This window comes from Engraulis encrasicolus, chromosome 13 (genome assembly GCF_034702125.1).
Source record: "Engraulis encrasicolus isolate BLACKSEA-1 chromosome 13, IST_EnEncr_1.0, whole genome shotgun sequence".
NCBI lineage: Eukaryota > Metazoa > Chordata > Actinopteri > Clupeiformes > Engraulidae > Engraulis > Engraulis encrasicolus.
Window position 1 is genome coordinate 27,695,711 of NC_085869.1, and position 22,413 is coordinate 27,718,123.

At 45.5% G+C, this 22,413-nt stretch overlaps 1 protein-coding gene across 1 annotated transcript; it reads left to right on the top strand.

Moving 5' to 3' along the window:
• Positions 1-12,307: 12,307 nt before the first annotated feature.
• Positions 12,308-16,674, top strand: LOC134460490 (uncharacterized protein K02A2.6-like). Its single transcript, XM_063212877.1, has 3 exons — positions 12,308-12,527; positions 13,170-16,328; positions 16,601-16,674. Exons 1-3 carry the CDS (start codon positions 12,308-12,310, stop codon positions 16,672-16,674), a joined length of 3,453 nt encoding a protein of 1,150 aa, XP_063068947.1.
• Positions 16,675-22,413: the final 5,739 nt, after the last annotated feature.

The following is a 22,413-nucleotide window of genomic DNA, read 5'->3' on the forward strand; positions in this document are numbered from 1 at the left end:
GGGCTCCCACTATTGCCGGTTAAATGATCAGACATGAGGGAACCAAATTTAACGGTAGTTCTCTGCTAATCTGCCACTTTATAGCGTAGTCGGGCCCTGCCTACCGTCATTCGAACACATTTTCTCACTCTGAAGTATCCAATACCCTTTTGGTCAAGTATCAAAACAAGCATCAAGATATTGTCAATTCAAATAAAGCTAAGCATCCGTGTTAGGACCGCAGACCTGCTGCCGTTGGGCTATTTATTTTCACAAATGGACGTAGTTAATGAAGCATTCACAATTCCCAAACCCTGCTCAGATCCCGTTTACCTTTGAAACAGTGATTTGGACAGCGGTCATTTGTAAAAGGAAAGCGATAGTACCGAAGGTAGAAGATAATGACAGGGGGATACGTGTTTCGCAGCCACAGTTTCATCAGCTGTTCACTCCGACTGGTGGTAGAACTAGCCTCTGAATTAGCGCTCTGATTGGTCAATGTTTCCCCCGACACACGTTGCCGGCCAATGGGAACGACAGGCAGAGGCAGACCAACAAAAGATCAATAGAATGTCGCTCAACCGTAATGTCTGTAGAACTAGCAGATTCTATGAGTACCGTATCCAGTCTATCTGTCTGTAGTCTGTCTCCGTCTGCCTACCCCCCCCCCAAAAAAAAAAACTCTTCGGATCTACATGATTCACGTAAGTGACCTATTTTGAGATCAAAACGGCGAATTTCGCCGAAAGGTGACAAGTTTGCAGGTATGTTCAGAGGATTAAGTCTCTCCGAAGTGGACCAACTTGTTTCCTACTGTCTACAGTCCTGGGCTCTCATTTATCAAGCGTTCTTAGGTTCAGATCTGTGCGTAACGCGTGTGTGCGATGACAGTGGACAGTCATCTTTCAGGGGTAGTGTGGTGTTTTGCCTGTTGTGTGCAGGGCTTGAAAACGAAATTATTTTTCAAACGTTCCGTTCCGAACGGTTCAGGCAAGTTTCAGTTTAACGTTTTCGTTCCTGCAATCGTTCCCCCACAAAAATATCGTTCCTGAACCGGTTCGGAACGAAAAATAACGTTCGTTCTTAACGTTCCTGCAGTGTTTAACGGCCATATTAAGTCTATTTTCGTGGACTTTATCTTAGAATAGACGTACTCATTATTTCCCCTTGATTTACACAGCTATTCTCAAAAATAATAACACACCCAAAAACACTCTGATGGGCTATCCATCCTGGCAGATTTAACCGGATGCCTATAATTCTTATCAAAAGTAGCCCAGCCCATGTAGCGGTGGGTGGATGTTGATTAGGGAGGCACAATACAGAATAGCCAGAGAGAGTTTAAAAAAATAGCCAGAGAGAGTTCCTAAAAAAAATCTCTGGAATAGCGCAGGTAAACGTCAGCATAATAAGAGGTGTCGATAGGCATGGATTTCAGTTCTTGCCTAGCTCTATTTAATAGGCCATGATGAGGTTTGCAGCAAGTGAAACGTGCGTAAAAGGGACACAGTTTGCTCCACAAAAAAAATCCCAAACTGTTTTGAGATGTGCACGATGCAAGGGGTCACTAGTTCTAGAGAAGGGACAGGTTGCATAGTCTGAAACCTCGGATATGCTCTCAGATATCGGCTACCAACCATTCCAGTGCAAGTCCATATCACCACAAAACCGGAGACCTTTTGTAGCCTAACAGACAAGCGTCACAAAATAGTAAGAGTTTCCACGTAGTCCATCCCAGCCCTCTGCACGACAGAGAATAATAACTTAAACAACAACAAATGCGCTGTCTTTCTCTATCCCTGCTTGTTGTCACACGCGACCTACTGTTATTCGTGATGACAGCCAGGAAATATTGCGCAATAGCCTACTGAGGAAACCATCGAAACATTGAGCGGGCCAGCTAACGTCAGCTAGCGTCTGTCCATCTGCCACGAATGACTTTATCCCGCATTGACCACAACAACAGATAAACAAGACGTCCTTGATTACAGCACATAAAACACCAGCTCTCACCTCTCTTCTCTACAACCGACAGTGGGATACGCTGCGCACAACAAAAGCACTTCAGTAACTTTACGACAACATAATTTGCCATAACCGCATTGAACATCGAGGCACTCGGCGGTGCCATTACAAGTAGTAAGCTAAACTTGACTTACCCACCAGTTGCCTCTCGAGAGCACTCTGCGAATTAGGTTCATCAAATCGCCTATCCAATTCCTTTGCAAATCATAGACTGTGGCCCAAATACTCTGTCCCTGTAGGAATCCCAACATCGATCTCAATGCATGTTCTCTTTTGCTCTCCATGGTGTCAATATAAAACCCTGTAGGCTGTCCGTGAATGAGACTGAAGAACAGCGCGGGTAAAGTGTCATTTCTCTTACAAAAACTTATTTGATATTGGTGGTCAACAACTTTAGGGCGGGTTTATTAGAGCCAACTTCCAATCACGAGAAAGCCAGGAGAACAGAGACAGTTTAGTTCTAGTTTCCTATCAAAATCTCTGAGGAGAAGCACATCCTAAAATGTACCCAGGAAGTTTCTCCATACAATGCACAGTGCACTCTGATTGGCCAATGCTCCTCAATATTTTATCAATCGGCGGCAAGAGCTCAGGTGAAGCAAAATGCTGTTGCTGTATGCATGTTTCCCCTCATACACGTCAGTAGCTGAACTAAAAGACTGCTCGTCGCCATGGTTACTCCTCAAACAAAATCGTGCACTTGTATGAAATATAGAGAACGAAAAAAATCGTTATTAACCGGTTTGTGGATTTCAGAATAACGTTTTTGTTCCGGAACACTTGAAGACCATTTCGTTTTCGTTTCCGTTTCTGTTCCTTGTAAAATTCCATAAAATTTCTTTCGTTTTCGGTTTTCGTTTTCGTTCCTTGAACCGGTTCGGAGCCCTGGTTGTGTGTGTGTTTTCTGGATTTGTGTGTAGAGTTCTGAGAATAAGAGAGATGATTCCAGAAATTGTGTGTAACCAATCAAAAAAAACTGTAATACCATATGGTTACTCGGAGGCATTTCGGGATGCAAATTACCCAGAGTCTGCACGTGCACAGTTATTTGGAAGATGTGGGATTTATCATGCAGAGGTGTGCGCAGGAACATGTGATAAATCCCGGTTTTTTTGTACTTGTGAACATTCTATATCTCACTTGTACGACTCAATTTAGAAGGCATTCTACGAACTAATAATAAATTAGGCCCCTGGAGCCTCGTGTACGAAGCTCACTTACAGACTAAAAAACGACTTAAGGAAAACTGCGGATATCCATGTGAATTTTAGGGCTGCTGTGGAAGTTACCATAAGCATATTCCTGGTGCATTTTGTCATTTTGGCGGCACACAGAGGCATGGAGCAACTACATGTGCTGTACGCGGAGCACGGGCAGCCAGTCAGACGTGGATTTGAATGTTGAGGCGCGTGATAAAAAAAGGCCACTTCAACATAATTTATTGTTGAGACACAGTAGCAGTTGGTTAAATTGAAACAGACTCATAAAACTATCCTGAAATTACAAAGAAATTGGATGCCCAACAGCAATATTATTTCAAGTATTAGTATATTCAGGACATCTGCGATGTGTCTTCTCGCATTTGTTGGGAATGTCTTCACCGCAACGCATCCTGTCTTTCTCTTTTAACAGGTGAATTTCTAACTGAGTATTGGCTACAGAGTATTTATACATGTGACGTCTGTATGCATGTGGCATCTTTTATATTTATACTCGACATAAACGTTTATTTCTCAGCAGCCTTGGCGACTGCCCTCGCAATGTGCTTTGATGTAATGCCTAGATGTAATGCCTTCTTTCTTTCTTTCTTTTTTCCTTTCTTTTTGCTTTTTTTTGTGAAGCACATTGAGTTGCACCCAAGGCCGTAACCAGACATTTTCAAATACCGAGGACAAATATTTCACGCTGTACCGCATACTGTAGACCTACATACAGACATGTGAAAATGTGAAAAAAGTTGGGGCTGGTGGACAGAAATGCTAACCCTTAACAATGTTCAAGTACTGATTTAGAAATGATGAAAAGGTTAAAGATTGAAATGTCTGTGCACGACACGTGTAGAAGATCCAACAAAGTTTGTAGACCTATGGAAAATGTAGGCCTATAGATTTACAAGACATACAATAGGCCTATGTATGATGAAATCCAAGGCACTCTTCGTCTTCATTAAAAAGCTTTTAATTAAATGTAGCTAGTTCATACTTGAACATTAAAATTTGCCAACATGTTTCGGCCAAACATTGGCCTTCATCAGGGCTTTAAAAGAGTTCAAACTTCCCCCCACTTCCCTTTATGCTTTTTGCGTCATGCTTGGGTGCGCGTCTCCAGTCCATGCGCGCCGGTAACGTGCGCGCCAACGGGTCTCCAAAACGTGCTTGCGCATGTACCCAAAACAAACATGGTGGATGTCATTCTGCCCTTACAGCAGTATTACAGAGAACAATTTCAGCATCACTATATTGCCAGAGCATTCACCATTAATATTAAATATACAGCTCAAAGAAATGCCACCATATCTATACAGTCATTCAAACCAGGGAACGTCATGGCATATGTAATGAATAAGCATACCTAGAATTTGATGGAGATGATACTCTGAAAAGGTAACATGAATTGGTAGCATACATTCTGGAACTAAGCCACTATAACATAGGCCTACTCTACCTTTAATTAATATTTATAGGCTATTGATGAATTGATATTGATGGGCATGAGTGTCAATAGCCGATAGACATGTTTGAAGTGCAGGCAATTTGGCCAGATAACTAACTATAGCTAGATTACATAACCTTCAGTTTGAAACAATGTACATTGTATAGCTATTAACCTACAGCCTGAAAAGTCTATGGGCTGTGTTGTATTCATAACTAAATTGAATGTGAAAACTTGTTTGTAAATGTGTTGGTATTGCTGATCAGGCTATAACAACGCTGTCTTACAAAAGCACACTTATAGGTCTAGGCTACTTCTGTGCTTCAATGCTTCCAAATCATCTGCCTCCTAGTCAATGCCGTTGTTAACACTGGCAGTTATACTGGTGCAGTGCTAGCTGCCAGTGTTAACGAGGCAGCAAGTGGCGAGCCTTCTCCAGCACCCATGTGTAGCAATGTTTTGCAGGTCGAGTTGGATGCTAGTGTGGTCCGTGCTGCTACATCTGACTTTGAAAGACCGCCTAGCCCAAAACCCGAATTAGATTTAACATCACCCTCATCTCCCCCAAGTCCTTCAACACCAGAAGCAGACAGTTGCTCTGTGCTGTCAAATGACTGAACTTTCAGCTAGTTGTTCCAGTGCCCCTCGTGTCACTCCGTTAGCTCAGACGGATATATCAGACATAGGTACACTACAACCTGATGCCTTAAAATGTGCACCAGATGCAGTGAAGCTCGCTGTCCTACAAAACCACATCAAACCAAACAGGGGTTGGTTGGCTCCATCCACCATGATTTTCTGTAAACTCAGGAAAGTACCCGAAGAGTTTTTCAACGAGAAAAAAACATTCCATTTGTTCAGCATTGGACTGTTCTCACCAAGCGACAGCAGAGCGCAACAGGCATGGCATTCAGGCTATCATTGACTTGATCACTACATGTGGGCAACAGAATGTTGCTCTCAGGGGCCGTACGGATGAGCGCAGTAATTTCCAAGCGTTTCTATAATATCGTGTGAGAGGTGATGCCAGTTTGAGCCAGTATCTGCAGCTTGCTCCGGCCAATGCAAATTATTGCGGACACCAGGTTCAAAATGAGATAAATCAACTCTGTGGTAGCCACATTCAGAATGCCATTCTTCAAAATTGCCGGTCTGCAGAATGGTTCTCAGTTATAATGGACGAAACAGCAGATGTCAGCAACACAGAGCAGGTGTCAATTTTAGTGCGCTATGTCCACCGTGAGCCAGAGGGCTATTCGGTGAGAGAGGATTTTCTGTGTTTTGTTGCCACTGCCGACTGCACTTCCACTGCAGCTGGAGAGGCTTTGAGTAATGTTTTATTGGACAAGCTTGCTAAACTGAAGCTTGATCCAAAAAAACATGGTGGGACAGGGCTATGACGGCGCAGGCAATGTCAGTGGCAAGGTGCGAGGTGTCCAGAGTTACGTCAGAGAGCTCTATCATGCTGCCACATACGTTCACTGCAGGAATCACGCTCTGAATCTGGCCATAGTGCATTCCACACGAATCCCACTAGTTCGAAATTCACTGGACATAGTACAAGATATTGTGGCGTTTGTATCTGGCTCCCCCAAACGTTTGGCAATATTTATAGGAGATGACAGCAGCAACAAACGTCTACAGAAATTTTAAGACACTCGATGGTCCCAACATGACGCCTGCATTTCCACAGTAATTGAATGCTATGACCGTATAGTCAACCCTGGGGACGCTCCAGGTAGAGGGAGACGCAAAAAGCTGCACCACTGCCACCGCCCTGTCGAGATCGATGGAGTCATTTGACTTAATCATCTCAATTACAATTATCCAGGGCCTGCTCAAATATCTGACCCCTCTGAGCAACAGCTTACAAAACCCCGACTGCCATCTACCAACGGCGGCAGCGAATGCAACAGCGCTGGTAACGCTGTTGAAGCGCAAGCGCGACACAGCGTTTCCAGCGCTGTGGGAGCAGGGTTGCGCTTTGGCAGATACTCTCAACGTACGTCCCACGATCCCATCCCGCGAATTGTTTCCATTCAGACGAAGCGTTCGAACACACCGGCAGCAATGCCAGAAGAATACTGGCGTCTATATTTATTTTATTGACCACATCATCAGAGATGACGGATCGCGTCTGCCTTTCGCTTCCGCACCTAAAGGCACAATACCTGCTGCCAGACAAACTGTCTGGCCTATCTGACGCGATATGGAAGGACATTAAAGAGGAGTACAGCGATTTAATCCCAGACGTGACTGCTGTGGACGATGAGCTAGAGCTGTGGAAACAGTTGAATGAGATTAGCCCGGCACAAAGCAAAGGCATTTGCCAAGTCCTGGAAACGACACAATTATTTTATCCAAACATCCATGCCACCCTCCAAATTTTGCTTACAATGCCTGTTTCCACTGCCTCTGCTGAGCGTTCCTTCAGTACTCTGAGACGCTTAAAAACTTATCTGCGCAATACAATGATCGATGCAAGGCTTACTGGGCTTGCTCTCATGAACATCCATTTTGACATGAAAATTGATACTGAATCGATCATGAGAGAGTTCATCTGGTCTGCCAAAAGGCGAATGCATTTCAAGTAGACGGTTCTCTCTGTTGCCTAAGGGGTCTTACACACCTAGGCGGTAACGCGGGAGCCGGCTCCGCGCCGCGCTGCATTTGGAAAATAGAACTCGAGCGTATTTTTCACGTCGGCGACCGGCGGTGTCTCATTCAAATGAATGGCAAAGTAGCATGCTAGCTTTGGCTGTGGGGAGGGTTTTGAATAGGACTGGCCGCGCACGCCGACGCTGTCAGTGTGCAAGGCAGAGAAAAGCACGCCGGCCAAAACTAAGCAGAAAGACCGCGTCCGTCCTGCGACCGCTCCGTTCCGCCTTGGTATGTTTTGGCCCTTAAGTTGCGCCTTCACTTGCGTTCCAGCGGTGCGCCATTTGATGTGCTTGCGATTACTGGTATGTGGCTGTGCGCGCGTGTACTGCTAAGTTTTGTTCCCTAATGTTTATTGCTCATGAGTTGTTCACGGATCATGTAGCCTATGTTCATATTCTTCATGTTTGTGTTATTGTTCATCAAGTTCATTGTTCTCTGTTGTACAGATTAGGGACCAGACGTGCTTTTTTTTTTCAAGTTTTTTTTTTTTGGGGGGGGGGGGGGGGACTAGTGCGTACCTAACATACCAATCCTGCAGGCGTCCCTGGTCAAACATGTCAACATTTGTTTGTTGACGTCAATATTTCGCCTACTGCTGGACACACAAAGAGGATATACATACCGTTGGAAAGGGCAGAAACAGACCTTTTCAATGGTACCACGCATTCACACATACACAAAAATAAACGTGTGTGCAGAAACCGAGATTTAAAACAAATCCCCGAGCACTTGATTGTGTAGCCTTGTGTTGACGTTAATATTTCGCCAACTCGTGAACGCACAAACGTGATTTACGTTAGAGCTGATATAAAACGAGGAGGATCCGGTTGGAGAGCCGGATGAAGACCTCATCCGAACAGACCGGATGGCTGTCGTGCATTGATCCGCCAAAGGTGGGTCAGACGGCATTTCATTAATATGTCAACAAAATGGCAGTTACAGCGCGAGAAATTGTGAAACAGAAATATATCCTCTTTAGTTGACTACAACAGCCATTCTCTAATCTCCCTAGTATGCTGTTCAGTCACGAACACTCACTGAGTAAAACTAAACCAACTCGTCATTCATCGAGCCTGTTTGATCCGTCCAGCCTGTTGTGGCCAATTGAGTCGCGCATGGGCGTAATTTCCACGGGGGTTAGGGGGGTTTTGACCCCCCCAGACTTCAAACCCTGACAATATAACCCCCCTTATATAATTGTACAACCCCCCCTATATAATTACAGTACTTGTCTTGCATGAAGAACTTTACCCATTTTATGTAAAATAGTGAAAAATAGTTTCGTTCAGTTATGTTTAATCATGTTGTAATGTAACCCCCCCTGCCCCCCTTGGTATTCCCCAAATCTGCGTTAGTTGTGTGTCCGATGGGGGAGGTAGATGGACACTCCCAACTGAGATCGCTCCCGGACGTGTAGTCCCAGGTGTTTCTATCACTCCCGGACGTGTAGTCCCACCCGATTATATTTCACGTATTATCATACACTGCCACATAAAAGCAATTTAGGGTTAGGGTTAGGGTTAAGGTTAGGAACAAAAAACTAACATCAAAAAGATAACTAGCTCCGTTATATGGCGGTGGGATCGATAGTCTGGCTAGTGGGAGCGAGCCGACCGGGGAGCGTCCTGCGTTGGGAGCGACAATCAGGGAATCTCTCAATGGGTAATCATCTTCTCCACTATCCGAAATTCAAACTGATTAGCGATCAGCTTTATCAAGTATTGAGCAATTGTTTTTTTCTACTTTTAACTTGCAATTGCCACATGATCATGCGTGGATGCGTCTTTGGCACAAGAGACATTATTTCAGAGTGTTTTGAGAACCTATTGTACCACTGCCTTTCTGCCTGTCAGTTAGTTATATAGCTATTTTATGCTAGGTTACGACAGACAGCTAGTTCAATAACACTGGACGTGGCTGGCTATTTTGGACGTTGATGGCTAGCACTTGGGATATTTACTCCCTCAAACCAACACATTTTGTGAAACCCTAGCAATCGGACGTCTGTTTGTTTTATTTCACGTCATTTAAGTAGTTTTTGGTTACCCCCTGTCCAGTTGCCTGCGTGATTTCCTATGATAGTATCCACTTCAAATGAGAAGCTTGTTCAATGCAGCTGAACCAAAATGCCTGTAAGTTTTTTGACACCAATAGTAAACACATCCATTTTAAATAAGATGTATTGTGGCATTATATTTTGTTTTCAAAATCGCATTTGTTGACAACAGCCAAGCGATTACAGTTTGTTTCGCCAGTGAAGTAATGAAGAGAGAGACACGAGAGAGGGTTGGGGAGACAAGGGGTTCCTTCCTCGCGTGACACTGTGCTTGGAGTGAGACAGAGGAGGTCCTCTCAATATTTTTGTCGCCAGTCGCCACTGTATATTTAGTTATAAAAAAAAACAACAACAGTCAATTGTATAAATAATGGGTATGGGATATTATGTAGCCAGCAGGCTACTTTAATTTCTACCACAGCAACGTTCTTCTGATCATATGATTAACAACATGGCGAACAGCAGACAAGAGATCCTATTTGTGCAGCATCCTGATTAGTGATTGATGGTTGGGATATGTCATTCATATTTGGCACTGCATCAAAGATTTTATCAACCATCTCTGACTGTAGCTTTCTTCTGATCATATGAATTAGGCCTACTAAGCAAAGGGTAGGAATGTTTTTAATTAATTAATTAATTCATTAACTCATCTTTGCTTTATTGCTATATGCCACATTACAAATGGAGATTTTCTGACAGCTTGACTTTAGCCTGATTGGGAAAATGCCTTCTCTAAAACTCTGATGTGAGTTTGCTGCTAAGCCATTTGAACATTAACTGAGGTTTTTTTTTATATCAGGTTCAAAAACTTGATTGTGCAGGTCACCAAAGAGAGATCCAAGGCCAAGGAGGTACAGGTGATGAGAGAGAGACGGGTGTCCAGAGAGAGAGACGAGGAAGCACAGATGAGAGGGAGAGAGAAGGAGGTGACAAAGGAGGTGAACCAGTTCAAGAGATAGAGTATGAAGGTGTCAGAGGAGGTGCAGCAGTTGAAGGAGAGAGAGGCAACGGAGGAGATGTAGCAGTTGAGCAACAGAAAGGAGGTGATGGAGGAAGAGCATCAGTTGAAGACAGAGGGAGAGAACGAGGCGAAGGAGAATCGGATGACCAAAAACAGGGAGAGCGAGTACAGAGAGAGACAGCGCAGGAGGCACAAATGACCAGGTAACATACATGCAAATACTGAAGAAAACTGTTTAGCCATTTAATTCATTTAGATGGAAATCTTGACCCCCCCAATTGTCAGCATAAAGTTACGCCCTTAGAGTCGCGGATCCCCGCTCCCTATGTGTGTGCTTCTGACTCTGTTGAGGTCTACATTTCTAAATGTTAACAGTGCTCTGCCAACGCTTTAACATGTCAGTCTGTAGGCTAGTCTTAGGGAAATTATAGTCTACAGATGTGACTCTTTATCACTCACTGCGTTACAGCGTACAGTCTTTAAAGCCACTAATGTCACTCCCCTCGTCCGAGTCACTCAGCAGCGGCGCCCTCGGCGACTCAGTGAGACAAATCCTGACTGAGTTGTTGGTAGCAGCGAATCGCCTACGGATCGGATCAACGCTTAAGTTTCGTTTTTGCCACGAGTGTGCGAGTCGCAAGGCAACTCGGCAGCGGAAGCGAGTGGTCATCTGCTGCTCGCCTCCTGACTGTCCCTGCTCAACTAGACTTCTGCTCCCAAATATTTGACTTTTAGTCTTCTTAAATACAAACACACACATTATTTAGGCTATTGCAAAATCAGGAACATGCCGTTTCACTGCTGCCAAAGGCTGTTCGAGTTGTGGTTGCATGTTTAGTGAGGAGACCCAGGTGGGTCGGATTGCAGCATGAGTTTAGGAACTGTGACATTCATAAAGTGAGTTTTGTTGATCAAACTGTCTTACTCTTTGATTTATCAACGTGAATTGATAAATGGAACAACAAAGGCGAGGCGCATAGCTACTTAACGGCAGAAACGTTTTAAAAAATACATTATTATTATTTATTTTTATTTATTTTAAATAAGTGATCCGTCTAATCCGGATACCCTCCTTGGAATGATCCAATCAATCCGGAGGCCTCAAAGATTCGAGTTAAGCACCTCTAATTTACATACCATTGGAAAGGGCAGAAACAGACCTTTTCAATAGAGCTTGAAAGTGACGTCACTTCCCCCGATTTCATGGGACCTCAACGGCGTTTTTAGTAGAACTCGATCCCCTTCTGTGTTGTGAGCTGTGTTTCTTCACATTTTTCATGCAGACGACCTTGGAACAAAACATTGATACTTCTGCATGAATAATATTTATCTAGCCTCTTAAAGAGCATATTTGTAGCCCAGCGCATGTAATGACTGAGATCAGAAGATATTTATTCGCTACCATGTTGTTAGATGGTCATCTTAGGTCCCGTGAAATGCAGAACTAAGGGGCGGGACTTTCAAGCTCTATGGTGCCACGCACACACACATATACTAAAGTGAGGTCAATACAAACACCAATTTAAACGTGTGTGCGAAAATAGAGATGAAAAACCCTGAATGATACCTCGCGGTGACCTGATGATATGCTTTGGATGATACGGACATAGTCACAGGCAAAATTAACTCACCTCCTTCTCCCTTTCTTTCCCCCTGACCCTTTGGCTTTCCAAAGCTGAGTTTAGTTTGTTTCAGAGTAGATTTGTTCATCTTGCCTGTAGCCCTTTCCAGATTCTACCACCACATCTACTGACTCTGGGTATTGGTAAAGTTCTATCTCGTGGTGCTAGAACGTAACTGTGATGATATGATATGTATGGGCCACCGTAGTGGCTTACGTGTGATGTCATAGGGTTACGTTCGGAATAAACCGTCAGTCCTTTGAGTACAATCTTACCTGGTGGTCACGTCCGTGCTTCCTTTCATGACATGGTGTCAGAAGTTAACAGTTTAGCGAACAAGTTTTAAGAATGGCAAAGTTAGGACCTCCGGAGAAGTTTGACTTCACTCGCCCGTCAGAATGGCCGATGTGGCGCCGTCGTTTCGATCGTTATCGAGTGGCAACGAAGCTGGACCAGGACAGCGGTGAAGTTCAAGTGAACACGTTGCTATATGCTATGGGGAAGGAAGCCGAGGCTATCTACGAGTCGTTCGTGTATGACCAGATTCAACGGGCCGAAGATTGGGATGGTGAGGAAGTAGACCCTGAAATGAACTATGACATAGTGATAAACAAGTTCCACGAGCATTTTGTACCCAAGAGAAATGTAATTCATGAACGGGCATGTTTTCATAGACGATCACAAAAGCCTGACGAGTCAGTGGAAGCCTTTATTCGAAGCCTGTACGAGCTAGCACAGTACTGTGAGTTCGGAGCTAACAAGGATGAGCATATCAGGGATAGACTTGTGATTGGCATCTCTGACACGGACGTGTCAGAAAAGCTACAATTGGAGCCAGACCTGTCACTGGAAAAGGCGATCCAAATCGCTCGCCAAAATGAACAAATTAAACAACAAAATGTGGGTTTGCGCGCGGACTGTTCTGTGGATGCTATGGGGCAAGGACATAGAAGGTGGCAATTCAGTGGCAGAGATGGCGGGAAAGACAGACTGCAGTGGGCGAAGAGGGACAACAGGGGTGAGTTTGCCTGTTTACGATGCAATGGCCGGCATGGAAACGCACGCCCCTGCCCAGCTAAGAATAGGAGATGCAGAAAATGTAACAAAATGGGGCACTTCGAGGCTGTCTGCCAAAGTAGAGCACTGAAAGAAGTAGCAGTTGAGTCCGACAGTGAATATGGGGACGATGAATATTTTGTCGGGGCTGTAGGAAAGGCTACACCAGACGTGATTGCGCAGCCAGGCCCTGACAACGAGTGGCTAGTAGACCTGGATGTGAATGGCAGCATAGTGGAGTTTAAAATAGACACCGGCGCAGACATAACAGTAATGTCGCAGTCTGCATTCAACAAACTACTGCAATGCCCACGGTTGATCAAGACTGGCCCAAAGCCCCACATTACCAGCCCAGGAGGCAAAGTGCAGACAGTGGGCAGGTTCCTCGCCTCAACTTCATACAAGGGACAGCGGTACAAGTACTGGGTGACTGTTATCAAGGGGCCATACTCTCACAATCTCCTGGGGCGCAGTGTTGCCAAGAGAATGGGTCTAGTGATGAGAGTAAATGCAATCAAATCAGAACAGCTGAGTGATGTGTTTGGGGACATTGGACTGTTTAAATGTGACCCAGTGAAAATTGAGTTAAAGCCTGATGCAGAGCCCTACTCCCTGGCGACACCACGTCGCATCCCATTCCCCCTCCTTCCAAAAGTGGAGGCGGAACTGAAAAGAATGCTGTCCCATGGCATAATAGAGGAAGTCACAGGTCCCAGTGATTGGTGTGCCCCGATGGTCCCTGTTGAGAAGAAGAACAAAGAGCAAGTTAGAGTGTGTGTAGACTTGAAACGCCTGAACAGAGCAGTGCGACGTGAGAGGTACATGTTGCCCACTCTCGAAGACATAGCTCCAAAGCTGGCCGGAGCAACAATATTCTCCACTCTCGATGCGACAAGTGGGTTCTGGCAGATCCCGTTGGAGGAGAGCAGCCGGAAGCTGACAACATTCATAACTCCTATGGGAAGGTTCTGTTTCCGCAGGCTGCCATTCGGAATCACGTCAGCGCCAGAGATCTTCCAGAAACGGATGTCTACTCTGCTGCAGGATCACGAGGGGGTGGTCGTGGTGATGGATGACATCCTGGTGTATGGCGCCACGACTGAAGAGCATGATCGTTGCCTGACTGCAGTCTTACATACCATCAGAGAGAGTGGGCTGAAGCTGAACAAGGCCAAATGTCACTTTGGCAAACCAGAACTCCAGTACTTTGGCCACCTCATCAGTGCAGAGGGGCTGAGACCGGACCCCAGCAAGGTGAAAGCGATCACTAACATGTCCAGTCCAACAAACGTCGAGGAGCTGCGTCAAGTCCTGGGGCTCATCAATTACGTCGGGAGATTCCTGCCAGATCTCTCCTCAAAGCTACACCCGATCACAGACCTGCTGAAGAGGGAGAATGACTGGGTCTGGGGTGACGCACAAGACAGAGCGTTTCAGTGCGTCAAAACCATGCTGGTGTCTGCCCCTGCTCTGGCATACTACGAAGTTGACAGAAAGACTGTGGTTAGTGCAGACGCGAGCAGCTATGGCCTAGGCGCTGCGCTGATGCAAGAACATGGGGGTGAGTTGAAGCCAGTGGCATTCTGTTCCCGTACACTCTCAGAGGCAGAAAAACGATACTCACAGATTGAAAAAGAGTGCCTGGCAAGTGTGTGGGCCTGTGAGAGGTTCGCCCGCTACGTCCAAGGTATGGCCAGCTTCCACGTACACACAGACCACAAACCTCTTGTGCCACTTATAAATGCCTACGACTTAGACAAGGCTCCCCCCAGGTGTCAGAGACTCCTCATGCGCCTCATGCGTTTCAATGTAGTGGCAGAGCACATCCCAGGGAAACAGCTCGTCGTCGCCGACACACTTTCCAGGTTGCCATTGTCTGAGGGGAGCGATGGAGAGCTGGAACAGGAAGTACAGGCCTATATTAACTCTGTTGTTGCAAATGCCCCAGTCTCATCACAGAGGCTCAGTGAGATCCGTACTGTCACTCAGCAAGACGAAGAGCTGCCACAGATCATAGCCTTCATCAGACATGGGTGGCCACGCAAGTCACAAGTGCCGCCATCCCTGCTGCCTTACTTTTCCGAGAGGGCGCAACTTTCTGAAACCGATGGGCTAGTGCTGTACCAGGACAGGATCGTCATCCCTGCTGTCCTGAGACCTGCCATACTGGAGCAGATCCACAAAGGCCACCAGGGCCTCACAAGGTGCCGTGCACGTGCAAGGATGTCTGTGTGGTGGCCATCCATCAGCAGCGAGATAACACAGAAGGTGACAAAATGCCAATTCTGCATTGAAAACAAGCCCACTCAGCGACGTGAACCATTACTCACCACAGCTCTTCCCGAGGGCCCTTGGCAGCGCATAGCAGCTGATCTCTGTGAACTTGGAAAAAAGACTTACCTCATAGTGACCGATTACTACTCCAGAGACATTGAAATAGCTCACATCACTGCAGCATCCAGTTCCCAGGTCATCAATAGGCTCAAGGCCATGTTCGTAAGATGGGGCATACCGCTCGAACTGGTGAGTGACAATGGCACGCATTTTTCATCATCAGAGTTCAAAGACTTTAGTGTAGAATATGGCTTTGCTCACACCACGACTAGCCCTCACTATCCCCAAGCAAACGGTGCAGCAGAACGGGCCGTTCAGACGGCTAAGCACATTCTGAAGCAGCCAGATCCACATCTTGCCCTGATGTGCTACAGAGCAACCCCCAGTGCAGCAACCGGTGTGAGCCCAGCTCAGCTCATGACTGGAAGATGCATTAGAACTACTCTTCCTATGTTGGAAGGGCAGCTGCAGCCGGCACCTGTTGACAGGCAACAGGTCCTCGAGAGAGACGCACAGGCAAAGTCATCTTACCAGTTCTACTACAATCGACGCCACTCTGCTCGTCACCTTCCACCGCTTCTTCAGGGCCAGGACGTCAGGGTCAAGATCGACGGAGAGAAGGGGTGGAAGACTCCTGCCAAAGTCATTGGCCGGTGCCAGGAGCCCCGGTCGTACCTGGTGAAGACGGACAGCGGTGCAGTGCTGCGTCGCAATCGGCGACATCTACAGGCTGGGCCTCTTCTACAAGCCGGGCCAGGGTCTTCAGATTCATCTGACCGAGAGCCGCCAGCTGGGGGACCAACACCGCCGCCAGCTAGACCGTCACCTCCAGCCAGTCCAGTGCTGCCAGCTAGACCGTCACCTACAGCCACTCCCGCGCGCAGCGACGAGCCAGCAGACCAGAGGGCCCCAGACGGAGCGGCGAGGAATGCAACCCCGCATACAGCACGCAGTGGGGTACAGGTGACTTCCAGGGGCCGTGAGGTCAGACCTCCATGCAGGTATAGAGACACTTAGTTAGGCCTTCCCCTTTGCTATGATGCTCGAAAAAAAAAAAAAATGTGTTAAATAATTACATTCACAGTGCGTTTTATGTTTGTATGCCTAACAATTTTATACTGACAGTTGTGTGGTGTTAACAGTTATAATGAATGATGCATTCTTCAGCATGCCACGGGACTGTTGGCAAGGACTGCATGGCTGTTGCCGAAGTTAAACACATGGACTCTTAACTCTTCTTTTGTGTGATAGGAACAGCAACTATCGAGGGCAGAATAAATCCCTACGTTGCTGCGGATGGCGGGCAGTCTACCCCAAAATCCTAGTTTATGTCCTATCTGTTCTGTCTGTCTGTCTGTCTGTGTAGTGTAGTTAATGGGTTCTATTCGTCTTAAAAGTGGGAGAGATGATGATGAGTTTTAATGTATTTTTTATTCAACTTAAAAGGGGGAGATGTGATGATATGATATGTATGGGCCACCGTAGTGGCTTACGTGTGATGTCATCGGGTCACGTTCTGAATAAACCGTCAGACCTTTGAGTACAATCTTACCTGGTGGTCACGTCCGTACTTCCTCTCATGACAGTAACTGACTTTTGCAAAGCTGCGTAATAAAATGCAGGGCCGGATGCAGTATTTCCACATAGTTTTGAAATAACATGATTATGAGGTGATTATGTGGACTTAATTTTAAAAAAAAACCATTTAACCCACATTTAACCCACATTTAAACCAATCAAAGTCAGAACGATTTTCATCATTCTCTGAATTAAAAAAATATATAAAATAACGACAAAATACATGACAAAATACACGACATGACCTCGGTGTCCTCAATACTGGTTACGGGCCTGGTTGCACCTGTGTATGAAATGTGCTATACAAATAAACTTGCCTTGCCTTGTAAATATCATGTGACGGGAAACCTGCATTGTACTGCAGTATAAAATGGCAGTTTTATTTTTCTGCAGTCCTCACATTATGTATCAGGCTACCAAATGCCAGACTTCATACACGCCAAAGTAATTCTGTTGTTGTGCGCAGCATCTTTCTTTGTAAATTGGCCACCTCCGAAATGGCGCCTTCACCTCGCATCATGAAATGTATCTCCTCCCCCCTTTTCCCCCACGTGAATGAGTCTGTTCATAGTAATTAGAATATTCATATGGAATATTTAAGTGAGGAGGCAAGGCGGAGACTTGGGCTCGCATGTGCTCGTGCATGTGCGCAAGATTTCACGGCAAAACCGGGTTACGCACTTATTGATACATCCGGATTTTTTTTGTCCTGAAGTAACTTTCAGGATTTTCGCGTCCGCACTTTTTTCAGTAGGAAATCCACGCAGTTCTTTGTACATGAGGCCCCTGGACTGTGAGCACCAAGAAGTAGAGGTGGGATTTATGGCTCTTTAGCGGGATCCGGATCTTAGTGGCTCGTTCCTTTCAAAGGGCCGTTCAAAAAACTGGCTCTTTTGGCTCTTTTTTAAATGATTTATTCAGTGTTTAGAATGTAATATTTTGACTCCACCTCAAGGTAATTTTGTCCAAACAACAACTAATTATTCTCCTGCTTCTAAAGACCGTTTTTGCCACTCCTTAAGGCAAACAATTGTGTTTTTTTCCCACATTATATTACTCTGGTTGAGGTCACATGCTTAAAATTAATGAAAAATGAACAAAATAACAGTTGAGTGGCTCCCCCAGCTGTGATCCGGTTCCCATCGTTCACTTCAGGGAGCCGTTCAAAAGAACCGGCTCGTTCGTGAACGACACACCTCTACCAAGAAGGCTAGAGAGCAAGTGACCTCTTTCCCCTTCGACGCTGGTGCTCTGTCCAGATGGGTTGCTTCATTGAGATGAGTTATCTTCAGTGCTTAATTTGTAAATCACAAGGTACCGGAACGCAAAACACATATGACACCACAGCGATGATGAGTTGGACAGAGGTCCCGGAACGCACAGAAAAAAAACTACATAGGCTACAATTACGCAAACGAATAAAAACGGGGGGATGCAATTCCCTATATTTTAACGACATTGAGCATGTCAGCTCATGGAACCATACTTTTGTTTTTTAATAGGCCTACAGTTGGCAATCCAATGGCCAACAACCATAGCCTATTAAATGATGTAGTGACAACAACCAATATTTTAGTTTGATCGCTAACTTTATGCTTAGTAGTTTCAGCAAATGCAGTGCATGGAAAGTATGCTTTCCATGAGGTGAAAAGAAACCGAATCGGTCTTCTACTACCCATGGAAAGGACAGCGCATGGCTTTCCAATTGTTATCCTTTCCCCGTATTCACACAACGTTGGCAAATCCACGCTTTGTTGGCGACTTTCTTGCATATAATTTGGCTAATCCGCATGTGCTGTTGCGATATGCCACTTCACTATTTCAAGGGCTCGTGCACTGATGGTAAGCGAGCGGCAGCGAAGACGGCGATGTTCCCTAGACTTGGCTTTTCACACTGACTGTCTGCTCGCGCTGCGGTCCGATTGAAAATCCCTCCAGCCAGTGCTTTATTTGGAGCGTGTATGCCATATTTGAATGAAACATCACATTGTCTTTGCTGTTTTCGTGCTCAAATTGACTTGTAAGCAGCTGTCGGGTCCTGGGAGGGAAGGAAACGCGCGCACTAGGCGGAGCGCTCGCCAGCCGTGGAAGATATCATCCTCTCACCTCGGCTATCTATCCTTTTTGCTACATGGCTGATTAATGCACCGAAAGTGGCCCAGGCCACCAAAACCTTGTGTGCCGACCAAAATTTGATGAAAACGTTTAAACAATGTTTGGCACAGCCAGGCTTTCCATCTCATCCGCGCGTATGAACAAACAGCGAGGGAGGGGCAACTTCATGTAGCCTACATTTAATCAGATACTCGGGATGGAAATGTAGTAGATCCATAATAGTTATGATTCTTAAATGTGTGGGACAAGCAGTAGGCTACCAATTGCGCTTCCCTCACCAAAATAGCCACGCAAACGCTGGACTTCTCCTACTGCAATACGTGGAGAGGTCGCCACTTCAGAATCCTCTCCCTTTCACTCAAACACTCTCACTATGTCGAATGTCATATATGATTAACTGTTGCATGCCCCTGCGTCGCGATTATAAAATATGATGTCGATTTTTTTTTTTAAGTCGGTGCGCGTTGCCTTCAGCTCTACCATATTGTAACGTGCAGCCGACTGTAGGCTATTTTAAAGTTTAAAAGGTTATGAGTTGGTTTAGCCTTCGTTACCTTTCCAAATATGAATAAAACCACTGACCAACACATAAGAAATAACTTAGATCAACACAACGAATATCTTTTTTCTTTTTTTAGTAGTGCACTTTTGCAAACCCTTGTTTGCAGACTCTCGCGCTCGGTCTCAATTTGGAACAGCGCACATCAGTGTCTACTGTCTAGCTTTCGTGATTCAGAAACGGTGATCTTCTCGGCGCGCACACTTCATGGTTCCTTCTCGCTTGCTCACTCGTGGTTGTTGCGATCCTGACAGTCTCAAACCCAATTTATAGGCTGCACGGTGAGATGGGAAATGTAGCCTAGTGAACATGGCATGATGCTGCGCTCTCACTCCTGAGGAGGCAGAGGTAGTCCGTTATAATAGGCTATATATATTTTTTATTAATTCACGGGAGGTGCCGGATCAGCCAAAATAAGTCCCGGAACACAGGGGGGTCAAAATTACGAGGTGGGGGATCCTGTTCCGGCATATTCCGTCTCAAATTAAGCACTGTGTATCAGTAACGTAAATCGACAGTGGCATCAATCGATTTACCCTGCCTCTTTTTTATAAGAATAATAGGCCAATATATGGTTAGTTTAGTTTATTTACTAACACTCACACACACACACACGAGCACTCACGCACTGACACACGCACTGACACACACACACACACACACACACACACAGTTTACTTCTTTATTTGTGCCCACAATTCAAAATTGAGTTTCCATAGACACAAATTTGTCAGTTGCAAAGATACTCAGGCATGAACTAGATAAGTGTCACCACAGTGATCAATAGTCCGTGGGGTAAAAGTCTCAAGGATATACACAGCACCTTCTTCTCCATATGTGTCGACTACCAATTATTGATGATATTGAACAATATTTAAGCAAGCTTTTTGCATTCATTTTTGGGAAGCCTAGCATCCTTAGCCCCCTAGTGGCCAGTCTATGCACGTGGCCCAAACTTCCAAATACAAGCACTATATATTGGCATTTGTAGCCCATCACAGTGATTTCCTGCACAAGTGGTTGATACTTCATTAGTTTCTCACAAAACGTTTCTTCTAGATATGAGTCAAAGCAACATCCTACTTCCACTATATCAACAGTTCGATTGTCCTCATCAATGATAGTGATGTCTGGTTTAGTTGCATTCAGTCCATTACGTAAAAGCAGTGGGTTTCTGGTTTAGAGCAAACATTTGGGATTTTAGAACACAGTTTGTATACATTGTTACAGGTGAGGGGCAAACATATTGCAGTTTTTCTAATAAAAGGTCTATAATCCGGTCATGCCTGGATATATACAGCTTCTTGTAGAATGTGCAGCCATTCAGTACATGCGACATGGATTCTATGACTTGAGTTTGTCCATGGTGTATACAGAAGGGGGTGAATGAGTTGGGGTACCAGACTGAAAGGTTGAATCGGGTTGGTAGTACTTGCAGTCTACTCTTTGCTGTAAAAGTCTGAATGTCCTCATCAATAGATGCGTTTTTAAATATGCTGTGGGAGATTGACTGGTCTGCTGAGGAAATACAAGCTAATTTTCCCTGCATTTTGAGCCCAGTCCAGCGCGTTTTGCGCTGCTGGTGTTTGATTGACAGCAGAGACGCGCGATTGCATGCTGGAAGGAATGCGCGCTCTCCGTCATCCCCAAATGTTGCGCAGACGGTGATTGTTGCACTCCTAATAATAATGTTCTCGTCTACCAGTCCTGACTGAGACCAGTGTAAATTGACTCCGCTCCAGTTACACAAGTCGTTGAGGTCTGGCCAATCTGACCTAACTCCAAACCCGACTGCTCTTACGTCCAGCTTTCCATTGGGTTTCTTCCTAAAACCAAGGAAACTGGGTTCTGTTTCCTTGGCTTGGGGGACTTTGCGCTTTTTCATGTCGAGAAACAGCGACGCACGGGCCATTTCTCGAACGGTTTGATCGTCGTTGTTTAGCATTCGAACTAAGTGGGCCAGCCTAGTCGCGATATAGGTCCATTCAATGTCTGGTACCCCTAGTCCACCCTCACGCGCAGAATGGTGGATGAAGTCACGGGTGGTGTGGCTATTCAGGCCAAACCACCTCCTTACTGTCGCCACAGTTGTGTTGTTCAGTTCCCTCAGGACGTTACGGGGAATGTGTACATTTGCGAAAAGATGTTGTACTTTCGCAAGGGCAATCTGTCTAATGGCCTCTAATTTCATAACAAGTGGCAGGGGGGAATCATCAATTTTCTGCAGTCTTTTGGTGTATTCCGAAATAATGTCTCGCACTTGTTCATCCCACTCCCCTGCTACATTAAAACGGTGTCCAAGGTACATGTACGTTTCCTTCCTTTCATACACTCTTATTGGTTTGTCCCCTATTTTGAACTGTGGTGGCTGGTCCGATTTCGCCCGGTACCATCTGTTACCACCACTCCTCCGTTCATAAAAGGCGGCGCATTTGGTTTCTTTCGCCTGGAGGCCTGACCATTCTAAGAAGGCGTCCGTCTTCATTAGCATTGAGTGTATGATATTTTCCTGGCGCGAAGATATTTGTACATCGTCGGCAAACGCTTGCACTGGGTTCGGGGAGATTACGCTCGGTGGAGCGCACTGGGTCATCCACTCTAACCACTGGTTGGTTGCTAGAATGAAATTGACTGCGCTCCATGGGCATCCAGTTTTAATGCCCAGGCGCAGAGGAATTCGTTCCGTTACTTTTGTTCCACATATAACCTGTACACACACACACACACACACACACACACTATACTGTAAGTCATATGTTATCCACATGCCTGTCAGTGAGGTATTATGTATTTGGACTGAGGCCAGCCCTCA